The sequence below is a fragment of the Pagrus pagrus genome (assembly GCF_965226575.1).
Source record: "Pagrus pagrus genome assembly, chromosome: 22".
Lineage (NCBI taxonomy): Eukaryota > Metazoa > Chordata > Actinopteri > Spariformes > Sparidae > Pagrus > Pagrus pagrus.
The window spans coordinates 2,724,224-2,738,155 of record NC_140204.1 but is presented as its reverse complement, the minus strand read 5'-3'; the positions used below and the strand labels follow the sequence as shown (position 1 = coordinate 2,738,155).

Here is a 13,932-nt window from a genome sequence, read left to right as displayed (position 1 = left end):
TTAGAGCGGCTCTGTTCTCAGTGGGTTTAACATCTGATTTGATTGATTTCTTATATTTTAGCCACAGGACACAACAGAGAGCAGCTCCACTCAGCAAACAAACCACAGTAGTTTCCAATCACAATGCAAACGTTGTTCTGTTTGTGGGTTTGAAAGTGGAACGCTTGTCCTGTGTTTGTTTCCACTTCTGAGAAACAACGCAATGCAGACAATCTCACCACAACCGACCCACACAGGCCGAAAGGCTGCTGCAGTAAATCACTGACAGTGAGTGTTGTTATGTTTGAGCTTTTTCTGTTTACGGTGTATTATAGAGGAAGAAGAGTCAGTGTTGTGTCAGGTTTTAAGTCGATATGAAATGTCAAATGGAAAAAAGGAAAAAAACAAAAGAAACTCAGCTGGACTTGATCTTCACACCTCACATGTATACATGACAAAAACAACTTAACCACAAACACAGCTCTGAACTCGGTCTGCTGCCCCCTCCCACTTCCTTACACCCTCGCCATTGTTTTATGCACTTCATCGCAATGTACAAGCATCGATTTGTTGCTCAAATGCAAATAAGACACTATATGAAGGGTGGGTTCATTTTCTTTATCAGCAACAATGTTGGACACCAAAAGGTCAACGGTCAGAGGTCCTAACACCCCAACCCACATCATCAGAACACGTTTGCACTTTAGGTTTTTATAGCACATGTATCTCTTTCCTCTCCTACCTGAAAGTAACTTAGAGGAGCAGGGGGAAAAGATGGAAAGTGAAGGAGACGGTGAGGAAACAACAACACAAAAGGTTTCACATCTATTTTTTTTATTCTTACTGAAATGTGAATGTGATTGTATTTCTTACAGCTTCTTCTTAAAAGGATCCAATTTGTCCAGGAGATCAGAAGGCCTTTTAAGCTCGTCTCCGCTTCTACAGTCTCTGTTGCCACCAAATACTGCAGCTAATTCAGCTGAACACTGGTGGTAATAACTGCGGCGACGTCCTGCCGTGCTGGGTCGAATGATGCAGACTTTCTGTCCCGGTTTGTACGACTACACGACTATTTCCATGATGACATCGTTGCTGCCGTGTCTCTCTGCAACCGTCCGAGCTGCTGTGAGCAGAAAGAGTTCAGTGGAAAAGTTTCTATGAAAATAATTGTACTCCGGGTAAGACGCTTTTAAGAGCAACCTGTTGACCTGTTTCAGAGCACAGTCTGATTAAAAACAGAAAGAAAGTGACCTGCGATTATGTCGCAATACTGGAGTTTACATCCAAACCGCAAACCTCAACCTAAATCTGTCAGAGCTCATTTAGGTTGAGATAGAATAGCAGAATGATTCATTCTTTAGCTCGTTACGCAGATGACACCTGAGTGTTTTTAGCTAACTGCGTCTCCGAACGTAACAGTTTTGATTATCAAACGCTCAGAGAAAGCTCTGTTCCTACCTCTCTTCCTGTCTCTGTATATGAGTCCCAGTAAGATGGTGGACAGCAGGTAGGGAGTTCCCACCACCAAGTGACAAATCAGTCTGGAAACTGAACTGGAAGTTGCAGCCGGAACAGAAGGTGAAGGTCGAGGAGAAGCTGCGAAGAGAAACAAACTCTTATCCCACCAGGTCGTAAACGATGTGAGGAAAAACTGACTCATTAAATCACAAAATTAAAGTCAGACATTTTTTCTTTACAGTTCACCGTCAGTGTGAACACGACCGTTTATCTCACCTTCAACAGCCAGCCAATTGCTGAGGGACTCTTCACCTCTGTGGATGCTGCACTTGTAGAGTCCTTCGTCAGATTTTGAAGCACTGCTAATGATCATCTCTCCTGTGGAGTTGATGCTGACGGGGAGGCCGTCTTTAAAGAAATCAAACCTGAGGTCGGAGGAGTTCGTCTCAGCTTTGCAGCGCAGCGTCACAGCAGCTCCCTCCGACACAGGGAGGCCAGGACTCTCCAGGAGCACAGGGCGATCTGGAGAAGACAAAGAAACTCATTTTAAAATGTTTGAATGTTTCTGCAGACCAGGGAGGTGTTAAATCTGTATGTTTTGTATCATATCAACACTAAAATATGTGACAAATCACATTCAGGGTCCATGACTATGTTCAGAGTTCACTGTTCAAGACGGAGTGTCAACATTCATGAGTGGCAAACCACTGGATATATTTTTAACATTACGTTTGTGGCGATGAAGCCAAATATTCTGAGAATACATTCAAGACATTTTCAGCTGTGTTTATGGTGACAAACCAAATGTTTTTGACGTGACGTTGAGACATTGGAATAAATAAATATGAACGCTGAATATGAAGATACGTAAACATTCAACATATCTGTGGTTTGCAGAAACTTTCATTGCCAAAATGTATCCCGGTTGCAAATTATGCCTCCGCCAAAGTCTTACTTTGTCAGACAAATACTCTGATGTAAGTCTGATCTATCAAATGCAGCTTTAAGTTTAATCAGCACATGTTTCCAGTGCTGTGTGCAGTACCAGTGATGGTTATGTTGACGCCATTGCTCCTCTCCCCGTCTGCAGACTCACACCAGTACACCCCGCTGTCAGTTGGGTAGATGTTGCGGACGATGCAGGATGAGCTCGAGGAGATGAAGCCCCAGCTGGAGGAGCAGGTTCTGACGCCACTCTCAGACGTTTTCCTCCTCACCTTCCAGCCGGTGGCGTTCGAGTGATCCTCGCAGCTCAAAGAGATGGTGTTATACCTATAGAACTGAGACCTGTCGGGGCTCATCCGAAGACAGGCTGCACGTAGGTGGAGGGAGGAGGGGAAGGACAAAGACAGAACGTAGCAAACACCAAAGTGACAAACAAAAGGCCAAAAGGCAGATGAACATAGTAGTAAAGAAAAGGTAAGAAAAGGAGGGTCGGATGATAAATTACAGGTTTGAGGAGTGAAAACAAGAGCGACAAGTTGATGATCAAACAAAGAGGCACAGAAAACAGCACGAGAGGCAAGAATGGATCAATGAGGAGACGGACACAGACAATACATCAAAAACAGGAAACAAGCAAAAGAGGTCAGTGATTTTTAAACTCAGACACTGAAAACATCTGTCGGCAGCACGTCAGCAGACTTTTTCCAGAAAGTGAAGAAATGTCAGAGTTTGTACTCACACAGCGTCAGGCAGAACGGTGTTAGCTGCATCCTGACCTCACACCAACTAACACACCGACAGTGTGATGTCTGCACTTCCTCTCAGAGAAACTCCACCTCCACCTCAACACCAACCGTGACATCAGGACGTCTCACCACTGCCAGCTGGGTTTTATTGTGCAACACAAGTGAATTTTTTTGAAGAGGACACTGGGAAATTTCCAATAACATTATATTTCCCAAACAATAAACCTAATCAGACCATAAGCAGTGTTGTCTCAGGATAAAATTAAATATTTAACCCCAAAAAACACAATTAATGTAAAGTTTCAACATGCACATGAATGCAGCTGTAATATTAATCCAGAAACATCAGATATGACAGTAAAACACTGACAGGGAACAGTTCACTGCTCTGAGTGCTCTTACTTTTCATATTTAAGCTATAAGATGAACTTTGACTTGATCCAGGATTGAATCAAAAAGAAATGCAGTGTTGTAATTAAATCACTAGGGGGGGCTCTTTATCTGTTTTCAGGTCTGAGACCAGTATTGCGTGAATGAAGCCAGCATTTTGTTAAAAAGGAGAGTGTTTTATTTCATGACAGTGTAGTGAACATACAAAAGGAGAGATTTAGAAAATATTTATATAAAAAATAACAAAGATTAAATAAAGAATCAATACTTTATCCCAAATAAAAGTATCCCTGCCCCAAGATGTCGGATGTTATTGTATCGCATTACAATATGCAATCATTATTTAAATAAAAGCTCTCATGTGGTCAACACATGAAGAGATTTACAAGAAGTGAGCAGAAAGTGTGCGCAGACATGAATAAATAAAACTGTTGTGAACTGGTGAAACGACCTGCAGGTGTGAAGGAAACATGAAGCGTGACGCGAATGATCGCAAAACTGTCTGATCACAAGTATTTTAAAGTAATTCCAATAAAAGACACAAGTGCAACATTACAGACAGTTTAAAGAGCTGCTCTCATATCAGCTATACCCAATTAGCTTCTAGATTGTAGCTAAAGCCCAGTTAGCCTTGGTCCGCTAACATGACTTTAGTCTCCATTCATTAAATCCACAAATGATTTGTTCCAGTGGTTATCGTGTGCAAAAGTTATTTTCTGTAGTGAATTAATTGTCCTGAAAACTGTGCTGTAATATTGCAATTTAGGAATCTAGCATACGGTAGCTAGTTAGCACAAGCAGGCTAATCATAAGCTAAAGATCAAGTAGTGCGTTCATGGGGTGTCGGGGAAAAAATGTTTAACCAACTGGAAAATTCACATGAAAAGTCGAACATGTCAAGAAAATCAAGTAAAAAATAAATGTCTTGCTATGCCTGAAGGAAAAGTTCAAAGTTCAAGAATTAAATGAGAAGACCGACACCACTCTCAGGAGCATCTGGCCATGCAGATAGTTTTTTTTTTTTGTTAAGGTTTACAGAAATCCCAGACTGAACCTTTTACATCTTTATGTCAAACGTTGTGCTCTTTTCTTCTGATATTAACAGCTCGTTTTCCTCCAGTAAGCCTGCCAGCGGTGTGTAGCGGTTATTGTGACTTGACGCTAAGGAATGTCGACGCTGAGGTTTGGGAACTTTTGGATCAGGACGAGCAAAACAGTCACTCTTGGAACGACCGATCTGGCCGAGCTTTTTCTTTGAAGAAGCAGACGGCACCAGATCGTCAAACTTAAAAATATCAGGGCTGCTGTTGATACGGTTCCTTTGCTTCGGGCAGCCAGGTTCTTGGACACTGTTCTGTCGTGTGAGGCCAGGTCTACGACCCTGATTCTGGGGTAAGTCTCCAGGTTCTGGAGGGTTGCTGTTGGCTGAAGCTGCAGGACTGAAGAACATCGTTGGCGAGCCAAGCTGGAAAACAACAGGACTTAGAGGAGGATTGTTGTTCTGTAGTTGGTGGATGGTCTCGTCCTTCTCATGAAGCTTTGACTTGAGGTCGGCGATCTCTCTTTTCAGCTTCCCAACTTCGTCGTTGTCAACCCTGACGTTCTGCAGGAAGGGTTGATCCTCACAGGAACCATTGATGGTACTCACTGTACTCTGATCTGACGACTGCCTTGTCATCGGGAAATTTGCTCCTTTTGCTGTGTGAGTACAAAAAAAAAAAAAGCACCTTTAGCTTCACATTTGTCTTTTACTAAAAGATAATTTAACTTCAAGTGTTCAAAACAAAGAAGATAATGCCCAAACTGCAATAATGTCCTGGAACTATTCTTGAAAAGGAGGATAAATAAATACAATGAATAGAGAACGAGGAGGCTTTTTCCCCCAGATATTCTGTTTCCTGTCAAAATAAAAACTTGTGTAACGTTTGCCATCTTGTTTTTCATTGACCTTTTAATGAAATAAATCAATGCAGTGGTAAGAAATGTGAGCAGGAATTACTATCTTTCATTAAAATAAACACTTCCTGCAACTGTTTCACATTAAAAGTCTCTGAATGTTGCGAGACTTCTGCACACCTCATATTACGCTCAATGACAGTGATTTTAAACATTCATTTCACAAGTTTTAAAAGTTATATCTCCCACTATAACATTCTTTAGCACATCCAAATACTGTCTGGGTGAAAATATTGAAACGGACCATGTTTACTTGGTATGAGGAGATTAATGACGGCAGGGTTTGACATCCAACAGACCTGCTTCCTGATCTGTAACCTGATACGCTTGAGTCATGACTTTCAGTCGGCCTCATGCCAGAACATTTACGTATTCCTTTCTCGATCCGCCCTTACTGATATCTCTGAGGGATTTTTCATACTCTCGTGACTGCAGGAACTTGCCGTAAACCACGTTCATGACATTTGCATACTCGACGCCCCTAAAAGGGCCAAAAAAATCTGCCTTCTGCTCAACTTGTGGGCAGGTTTCATCACGTTTCCTCAATCAGCAGATAAAAAGTACTGGCAGTATTGTGTTCAAGAACAACTTTAGTGTTAAAACAAGTCGAAGCAATTAGAAAATATCACAACAGCTGTCAAGAATATACTGTGACAGAAATAAAGATTGCTCCGACATGAAGTTAGACACTGAGAATGTCTTGATTTGTACAGGACTGTTCCCGCCCCGTGTGGAGCCGATCTTCTTGCACTCTTATGTTTTCACAGTATGTTCGTCATGGTATGCCAGTTGAGAAGCGAGTTTCTGTGCCAGCATTGTCTCAGTGTTACTGACTTACCAGATTTCCTGCATCTCGTCTTTACCAAGGCAGTTAAGCCACATGACAACGCTGACAGAAGTAAAATGGCTTCTCCAACAGCGATGCCAGTGGACAGGGAGCAGGTCCTCATGCAGTCAGCTGAAAAGACACAGATGTAAATCATGGGATATATCATAAATCATTTATAAACACACATGGAGACCACATTATCTGTTGTCAGGAGCAGATTTCATTCTGCTTTTCTACTGCGGGAAATTTTATAAAACTAAGGTCACCGAGTCTTTCTATGTCCGAGACTTAGTGGAGGTTGATGCATTTCAAAGAGACGACTAGTACATCCGGCTGTCCCAATGTGTCACAGTGGAGTATGGAAATATGAAAACATTTTACGATCATCTAATCTCATCTCGTTATGACCCTGGAAACATTAAAGGTGTTACAACACATATTAAAGGTCATATCTGTAGGAAAAGTAGATTTTTAGTCTCGTTCCAAACTCTTGCAGCGTTGTGACGGCGACCGACCCGACCTACAACCCCAAAGTGTAAGAAATAAGACTCTCAAATGAACTCCTCTTACCAGCAGGACCTTTAATGACAACATGATAATTAAACTCTGCTATAACACTTGACATGGTGACTTTTTAGTGTTTTTCATAACGCAGCCTGTACAGGTGTGTTGAGCTCCGGCGTACCTGGTATGTGTATCTGTGTAACTCTGGTCTGGTTGCTCTCCGGCTGGTGAACACTGCAGGTGACCCTGCGATGAACACAAGTTTGAGGTTAATGAATCATAGATGTTATGTTTTTTCTGATGGGAAAAAAGTCTTGCAGTTGGTGAGTCACTGTAATTTCACCAACATGACTCATGATTCAACCCACATTTGTGCTACTGTAGAGTTTCATCTGCGGAAAACGAACCGCACACATTAACTCACATATTTTATGTTCCTATTTTATGTGGTAAAAGAATAAGAGGACCGACATCATCACACTGCACAGAGCCCAATGTCCTCAGATGCTTCTCAGCTCTGGTTAAGAAAACTTGTACACAAGTACATTTCGAAGTGGGCTCAGCTGGACAGCCCAGGAATTGCCAGCCCTGCTCCACAGCAGCGTTGGGAGTCACCAGCAATTGACCTATTCAGTTGTTTAGGAATGAGGGTGTGCTGCATTTTGTTCTACCCTCACTGACAGCAACTAAAATGAATAGAGATGTCCCAGACTGCAGCACATTCGTGTTCCTGTGACCTCTTTCCATGGTTTTATGCAGGATTTTGCCATAAATGATGCTGACTGACTAAAAGTCTCAGATTTGGGACTGAAAACAAAACCTTCTTGATTCTGTTTTAAAGGTAAAGGACAACTTAGTTTTAAAGATGGAGCCACAAAAGGCCTCTTGTAGAATAATAATTTAAGTCTGAGTGAAGAAGTGGATGCGAACCTCTGGGTAGCATCCTGGAGAGTCACTCTTCGAGTCACGGTGAAACACCCACTGGCGTCTTGACGTCTGCTCGGGTGGTCAGCAGTGATGTTGTTCCCCTGATGATCCAGGAACTTGATCTCGGGCTCTGGCAGCCAGCAGGTGGCCTCACAGTGAAGAGTCACTCCTCCGCTCTCAGCTGGCACCACGGACAGCTTTGGCTCAGAGACAGCGCCTATAAAAACAAGCATTACGCAAGGATTTACCTGCGAGGGGTTCACAGAACGTTTCTGTCAAAATGTGTGAAATATTACTGGGATAGTCATTGAAAACCAGCTTTTCATTCATACGGTGTGAAGTGGAAAAACAGTTTCCACCCACATGGACTTAAGTTAATAACTGACTGCTTGAATGCACCACACCCAACCCAGTCGTAAAAGTGATTGTCAGTCACACTCCTTTGGGTGAAGCTCTTGGCTGCATTTTTTAGCTACAGGACAAACTGAGAACAACATAATGTCATGTCATTAAATTAATGGAGTGAAGAACGGAAGCCACACCTGAGATATTGTACAGGTAATTAAATCTTTGATCATAGTATAGCTCGTAGGTGTGATCCACACCCCAACTGTGTAATTCAATGATCGTCCTGCAAATAGACTAGACCGGACGTACCTACAACAAGCTCCACAGTTGAAATGTCCCGTGGGGCTTTCTTCCAGAGCCTCATGCATTGGTATTTCCCTGCATCAGACAGCTGGACGTTGGAGATCCTTAAGGAGATGTTCCTGTTCTTCATTTCTTTCGTGATGAAGCTCGTCCGGTAGTGGAAGGCCGGATTCTTCATCTCGTAAGTCTCACAGCCATCCCGGTACAAGAAGATGACGTTCGGCTGCAGGCCCTCCTTGGACCACTCCACCGATGGAAAGTCATCGCTCGAAGTGATCTCGAAACTGCAGGGAAGAACGACATCCTCGCCAGCGAAGGTGTAGACGGTCTCTGTTGGACCGTTCACAGAGGTTTCTCCTGGGAAAACACAAGACGTACAAATCATTTAGAGACATACGTTACACATCAAGTACAGTGTTGTGGTGGGGGCTGTTCCTGATGAGACGTTGGGATATTTCCAGTCACGTTTGTAAAGACAAAACACAACGTTTTGAACAAGATGTTGGGATACCTCAAGCCTTATCTGAAGTGACATTAACCAATATTTTTAAGATGCTGTTGGGATATTTCCAACCTTATTTGTGGCCATCAAAACGTGATCTTTTCCTAACCCTAACCCTAACCAAGTGGTTTTATGCCAGAACCTAACCAGACCAGAAGCACAGCGCTGTCACATCATAAAATTGAAGGTGGAACCGAAAGAAACATTATAAATGTCAAGTGCCAACAAAAGCTTGATGTACAGAAACAAATATAGCCAACGTTCATTCTGCCGATTGGGTTGAGAAGGAGTTTGGATTCTCCTGCAACCTTCAGGCCTCTAAAAGTTGTTTAAATTAAAGACTCTCTGAAGTGTCACAACTCAAAGACTACGCAGCATGTAGTGCGTCATATCAGGATTTCACGGGCCAAAAATCCTCTTGAATACAATCTCTAGAAAGACAATAATATTTATTTAAGAAGCACACACAAGCGTAATCTGCTGCCGCCTACGCAATCCCAGTGTGACTGACGGGAGTGTAAAAGTGTGTTTGTATGTTATGACCAACATCCAGTGTACACGTGTGAGGGCAGGTCTGTAACGGCCTGTAACGGCCTGCTGGGAGCACCCGTCCTAACTCAGACATCTCCTGGGTTTATAAACCAATCATAGATCAGAGGCATCACATACTCCTCTAAACAACAACTTCCCTTTTTTCCGCAGGCAAACAGGAAACCGGTGTGACGAAGGAATCTCAACTAACTGGAACCTCGGGTCAACAACTCGAAACACTCGGCTGACGAGCAGTTCCTCGTGCTCCAGAGGTCATAAACATGTCGTAAGTTTCCACTGTTCATGTGATTACAGTCACTTTCCATAATAAAAATGTACTACGTTTTAATTACAGTGCTCTGAGGGAGAGCTGTCAGCATCGTCAGCGATTACAGTGTGAATAATGTCAATAATTACTATTATTTTGATTACTAGAAAGCAGGAGTTCATTTCATTCAAGTCAATAAGCAGCAATTAGCCTGTCACACTCACAGAATGGATGAGTGACGTGAGATGAGTGCCTCAAGTCCTGGTGCTGACATCAAAATACATACTGAAATACATCAAATCATTTCCTTTTAACAGGACGGATAAATGAGACAGTGTGCCTGTGGTGTGTGTGTGTGTGTGTGTGTGTGTGTGTGTGTCAGAAAAAGGTGAAAGGTGAAACTAAACTATTGCACACATTATGTTTGTGCTGTACGTTGTGAATAACTTGAACTCTGAACGCTGCTTTGTCAGTCACTGACCCAAATCCACCTGAGCCACAGGTGTGTTCCTGGTCCCGCTGCTTACGGGTCGACCTGCGCATCACAATATACTGTAAATATATAAAGTACATACATACATGTATAAAGTAGGTGTCATATACTTAAGCACATTTAACATCAGACACTTTAAGACTTTTACTCGAGTACGACCATTCAACGTCACCACATCTGGAGATACGTGGTTTTCACTGGACAGGAAGGTAATCTGAAGAGTAACTAGTAACTGAAGCTGTCAGACAAATGTAGTGGAGTAAGAAGTACAACGTTCACCTCTGAGCTGAAGCACTGTACGCTCGTCTTTATCGGCCTGATCGTGTTTAAATGAGTCTGATAACAGCGACAATAAAACGCTGCTTAATGAAAGTCTGACCGCCGACTCGCTCCAGATACAGGAAGTAGTGTGATTACAGCTGAGAGTATATTTGCAAACACATTGAGTCATTTCACAAAAACAAAACCGCCTCAATGACAACAGACGGTTCTGATTATCAAACCCACAAACTCGACTTCCCTTTCTCATCCGGAGCCTTTGAGCCCCGCAGAGTAAAGCTTTTACAGATACTCTGATGCAGCATGTAATCTGCAGAGTAACCAGTAACTAGAGTAATCACATAAATGTAGCTGACTAAAATGTACAATATCTGCCTCCAGAATGTAGCTGAGTAGAAGTATAAAGCAGCAGCAGATGGAAAGTTAAACCACCTCAGAGTTGTACCTAAGTACTTGAGTAAATGTACTCAGTTACATTCCACCAGTGGAAACAGCAAACAGATAAAAGTTATTTGTGTAACTGAGATGATTACAAAACACTTCCTGTATTTTATTTTTCACTATTTTAATCTGGAAAGTAACTAAGTACATTTACTCAAGTACTGTACAGGTTCAAATTCAAGGGACTTTACTTGAGTATTTCCATTTTCTGGAACTTTATACTTCTACTCCACTACATCTCTGAGGTACATATTGTACTTCTTACTTCACTACATTTGTCTGACAGCTTTAGTTACTAGTTACTTTTCAGATTACCTTCCTGTCCAGATAAACTGATTGAGTGTTCTTAAAGTATCTGATGTCAAATGTACTCGAGTATCATACTTACCAGTAAAAGTAACTGATACAGACATTATACTAACATGTATGTATACACTGTATACTGTGAGTCAACACATTTCAAAATGTTCTACTTCGGCTCTGATGCAACATGTAATCTGCAAAGTAACTAGTAACTAAAGTTATCAAATAAATCTACTGTTGTTGGGTAAAAAGTAGAATATTTGCCTCTAACAAGTACAAGTATCTCAAAATTGTACACAATACTTAAGTAAATGTACTTAGTTACATCCCACCGCTGTGCATGAGTCTTTATCAGCGTGATTGTAACTGAATTACTCTGATTACAGCAGCAATAAAACACTGATTGATGATCAAAGTCACTTCAACATGTGCTCCACAGTCTGACTTCAGCTCAGAGTTAAAGAACAGAACCAGCCCGACCAGAACTGACGGTTCTGAGCTCATTTCTAACCACTTCTGTTGCCAACGCGCTCGTTTGTTCAGCCTTTCACAGACAACCCCTCCAAAGTAAAAGCACGAACACACACTGACAGACCTGTGCAGGCGGACAGCAGAGAGGCGGCCAGCAGGACACGAGGATACATCACCGCACACGGAGGCTGCGGGAGGGCCGATCCAGGAGAAGTCTCTGCGGGCTGGAGTCACCTGGGCAGGTGTGATCAGCTGAGCGGTCTGAGCAGACTGAGCCCGTTCACAGGTTTACACTACTGGTAATGCATGCTGCGTTCAAGGTCGCTGGGAAAAGTCGGTAGTTCTGCTGCTTCCCACCTCAGTGCACTGGTTAAAGCTGTATCTATACACAGTGTTGTCACCACACTACAGATACTGACTCTGATGCAACACATTGAAAAACGTCCTTATCTTTATTTTTTATCAAAAGACAAGTTTAACAAACCTTGTGCACTTCGAGTGTGAGAGCGATAAAACAAACGACCAAAATGAACTGAAGATATTTCAAATGCTGTGTATCATCACGCTGAGTGCAGCTGCAGGGTTCGACTTTATAGAAGCAAAAACAAAAGCAGCGTTACATTCTCCAAGTTGACTTGAATAGATGTTATTTACACCTTTTTTAAGCTTTAAGTTAGGATCTCGGTGCTTCTGGAGACCTGGATTACAGCAGAAGAGCTGTAAAACAAGCCCCCAGCTACTTCAGTTGTTGAGGAGAATGCTACAGCTTTTGCTGTGAGGATGTAAAAACACTTGTATCAAAGTGTTTAGACAGAGTTTGAATCAGAAGTCTAATTTCCCAGTTCTTGAGACAACATTGAACGTCACATCAGGATGAGGCAACAACTGGGTCGTGCACTTTCCACAGCTGTCAGACACAGGAAGTCATGTGACACGTGGAAAGTACAACAAGATGATAAGGAGGAGCAGCACCACAGCTTCATGTGATGATACTGATTTATTCTCATGTTGTGTAATTGTGTTATTTACAGGAGCTTTAAACACAACATGCAACTTGCTTCTAAGCTCCACACAGGGTTTAAACCCCTGCAGCTCCCCTGCAGGTAGTTAGAGGTGAAGAAGCCTCGTGGGTGAGAGGTGAAGGTCCAGTTGTCTACGAGACAGCACTTGTATCCCGCCTCCCACTGCATGGACATGTCTCCTGGTGAACAGCTTCAGTTTAACCACCAGAGGGCGCATCAGGCTTCCTGACAGGCACACGACACAGTACTCAACACTGTTCACTTCATACAACAGCCTAACCTTCGAGGCCGGCTCAGCAGGGGCAAGACCTTAGAAGTTGAGAAAGCACATTTTAATATACTCACAAAATGAATATATTACAAGTTGACAAAATGAGCCAAGACGTAGCCTGACAGATGAGTGCCCGCGTCCACTGTGTGACAAACTGAAGACAAATGACCTGTGTCTGGCAGACCCCTACGTAAAGCCCCGCTCCAGGCTGAAAATCACAGCGTTTTTTTTTACAAAGCCAGCTTACTTATGTTCTGCTCGAGCTTCCAGCAGCTCACAAAGAGAAAGTTAATGCTGTGTAATGCATCGGTTTTTCAGAGCTTTTAAAAAGTGTAGTGCTGCTCCTGCATGTACTAAGAGTAGTAGCAATGATGCTGCTGCGAGTACATCAGAGACAGCAGCTAGCATAACTGCACCTTTAGCATCAGCAAGCACTGCTTCTCCTGCACCTCCCTCCATCCCCCCAACAAGTGCTGCCCCAAAGCAGCCTGCTCAGCTACCCACTGACTTAAATGGCAATGCACCATCTCAGCCGATACTGGGTAACTACCCAAAGCGTGCATTTGGGGGTCACCCACAAATTGTGAACTTAATGGCTGTGTGTTATTACATGCTTTTATTTGAATTATTTATTATTTACACAAAGATTGGTTACAGTTGGTTGGCCGATGAACATAGAACCAATTACCTTTCATTTAAAGGAACCAAAAGTGCTCTTTCTGCTCTCTTTACAGGAGACAAACTGTTCAGCGATCATTTTTCTGTCTACCCTGTCCAGCTTGTCTTTATGTACATGGCACACAGCAACACTGTTGAGGCGGGTTTGGGTCATGGTGCTGCGTAGCCATGTTTTCAGCCTCCGGAGGCTGCTGAAAACAACACTCCCAACTCATTGACCCAATCCAGAGCATTCCGCATAAATATTGACGCAGTACAGGACTTCTGTGTTATAAGGTTAACACAGTG

At 42.7% G+C, this 13,932-nt stretch overlaps 2 protein-coding genes across 2 annotated transcripts; both read right to left on the bottom strand.

Moving 5' to 3' along the window:
• Positions 1–863: 863 nt before the first annotated feature.
• On the bottom strand, positions 864–3,336 carry LOC311251687 (low affinity immunoglobulin gamma Fc region receptor III-like). Its single transcript, XM_084344273.1, has 5 exons — positions 3,122–3,336; positions 2,483–2,749; positions 1,714–1,959; positions 1,438–1,575; positions 864–1,102 (listed from the first exon to the last, which is right to left on the bottom strand). The coding sequence occupies exons 1-5, from the start codon at positions 3,150–3,152 to the stop codon at positions 1,041–1,043; spliced, it is 744 nt and encodes a 247-aa protein (XP_084200399.1). The 5' UTR covers positions 3,153–3,336; the 3' UTR covers positions 864–1,040.
• A 362-nt stretch (positions 3,337–3,698) lies between these two features.
• Positions 3,699–11,946, bottom strand: LOC311251685 (butyrophilin-like protein 1). The gene is made up of 6 exons (XM_084344271.1): positions 11,798–11,946; positions 8,392–8,742; positions 7,738–7,951; positions 6,989–7,053; positions 6,313–6,432; positions 3,699–5,216 (listed from the first exon to the last, which is right to left on the bottom strand). Exons 1-6 carry the CDS (start codon positions 11,844–11,846, stop codon positions 4,576–4,578), a joined length of 1,440 nt encoding a protein of 479 aa, XP_084200397.1. The 5' UTR covers positions 11,847–11,946; the 3' UTR covers positions 3,699–4,575.
• Between the last annotated feature and the right edge of the window lie 1,986 nt (positions 11,947–13,932).

Bases quoted from the DNA above. Each gene is read 5' to 3' on its own strand.
- LOC311251687 (XM_084344273.1), bottom strand. From the start codon at position 3,152: ATGCAGCTAACACCGTTCTGCCTGACGCTGT. The intron at 2,750-3,121 runs GTGAGTACAAAC...ACCTACGTGCAG, and splicing joins ACCGTTCTGCCTGACGCTGT to CCTGTCTTCGGATGAGCCCC. The intron at 1,103-1,437 runs GTAGGAACAGAG...TTCTGCTCACAG, and splicing joins ATACAGAGACAGGAAGAGAG to CAGCTCGGACGGTTGCAGAG.
- LOC311251685 (XM_084344271.1), bottom strand. From the start codon at position 11,846: ATGTATCCTCGTGTCCTGCTGGCCGCCTCTCTGCTGTCCGCCTGCACA. The intron at 7,952-8,391 runs GTACGTCCGGTC...TTGTTTTTATAG, and splicing joins AACTGTGGAGCTTGTTGTAG to GCGCTGTCTCTGAGCCAAAG. The intron at 5,217-6,312 runs GTAAGTCAGTAA...GTACTCACACAG, and splicing joins GACGAGATGCAGGAAATCTG to CAAAAGGAGCAAATTTCCCG.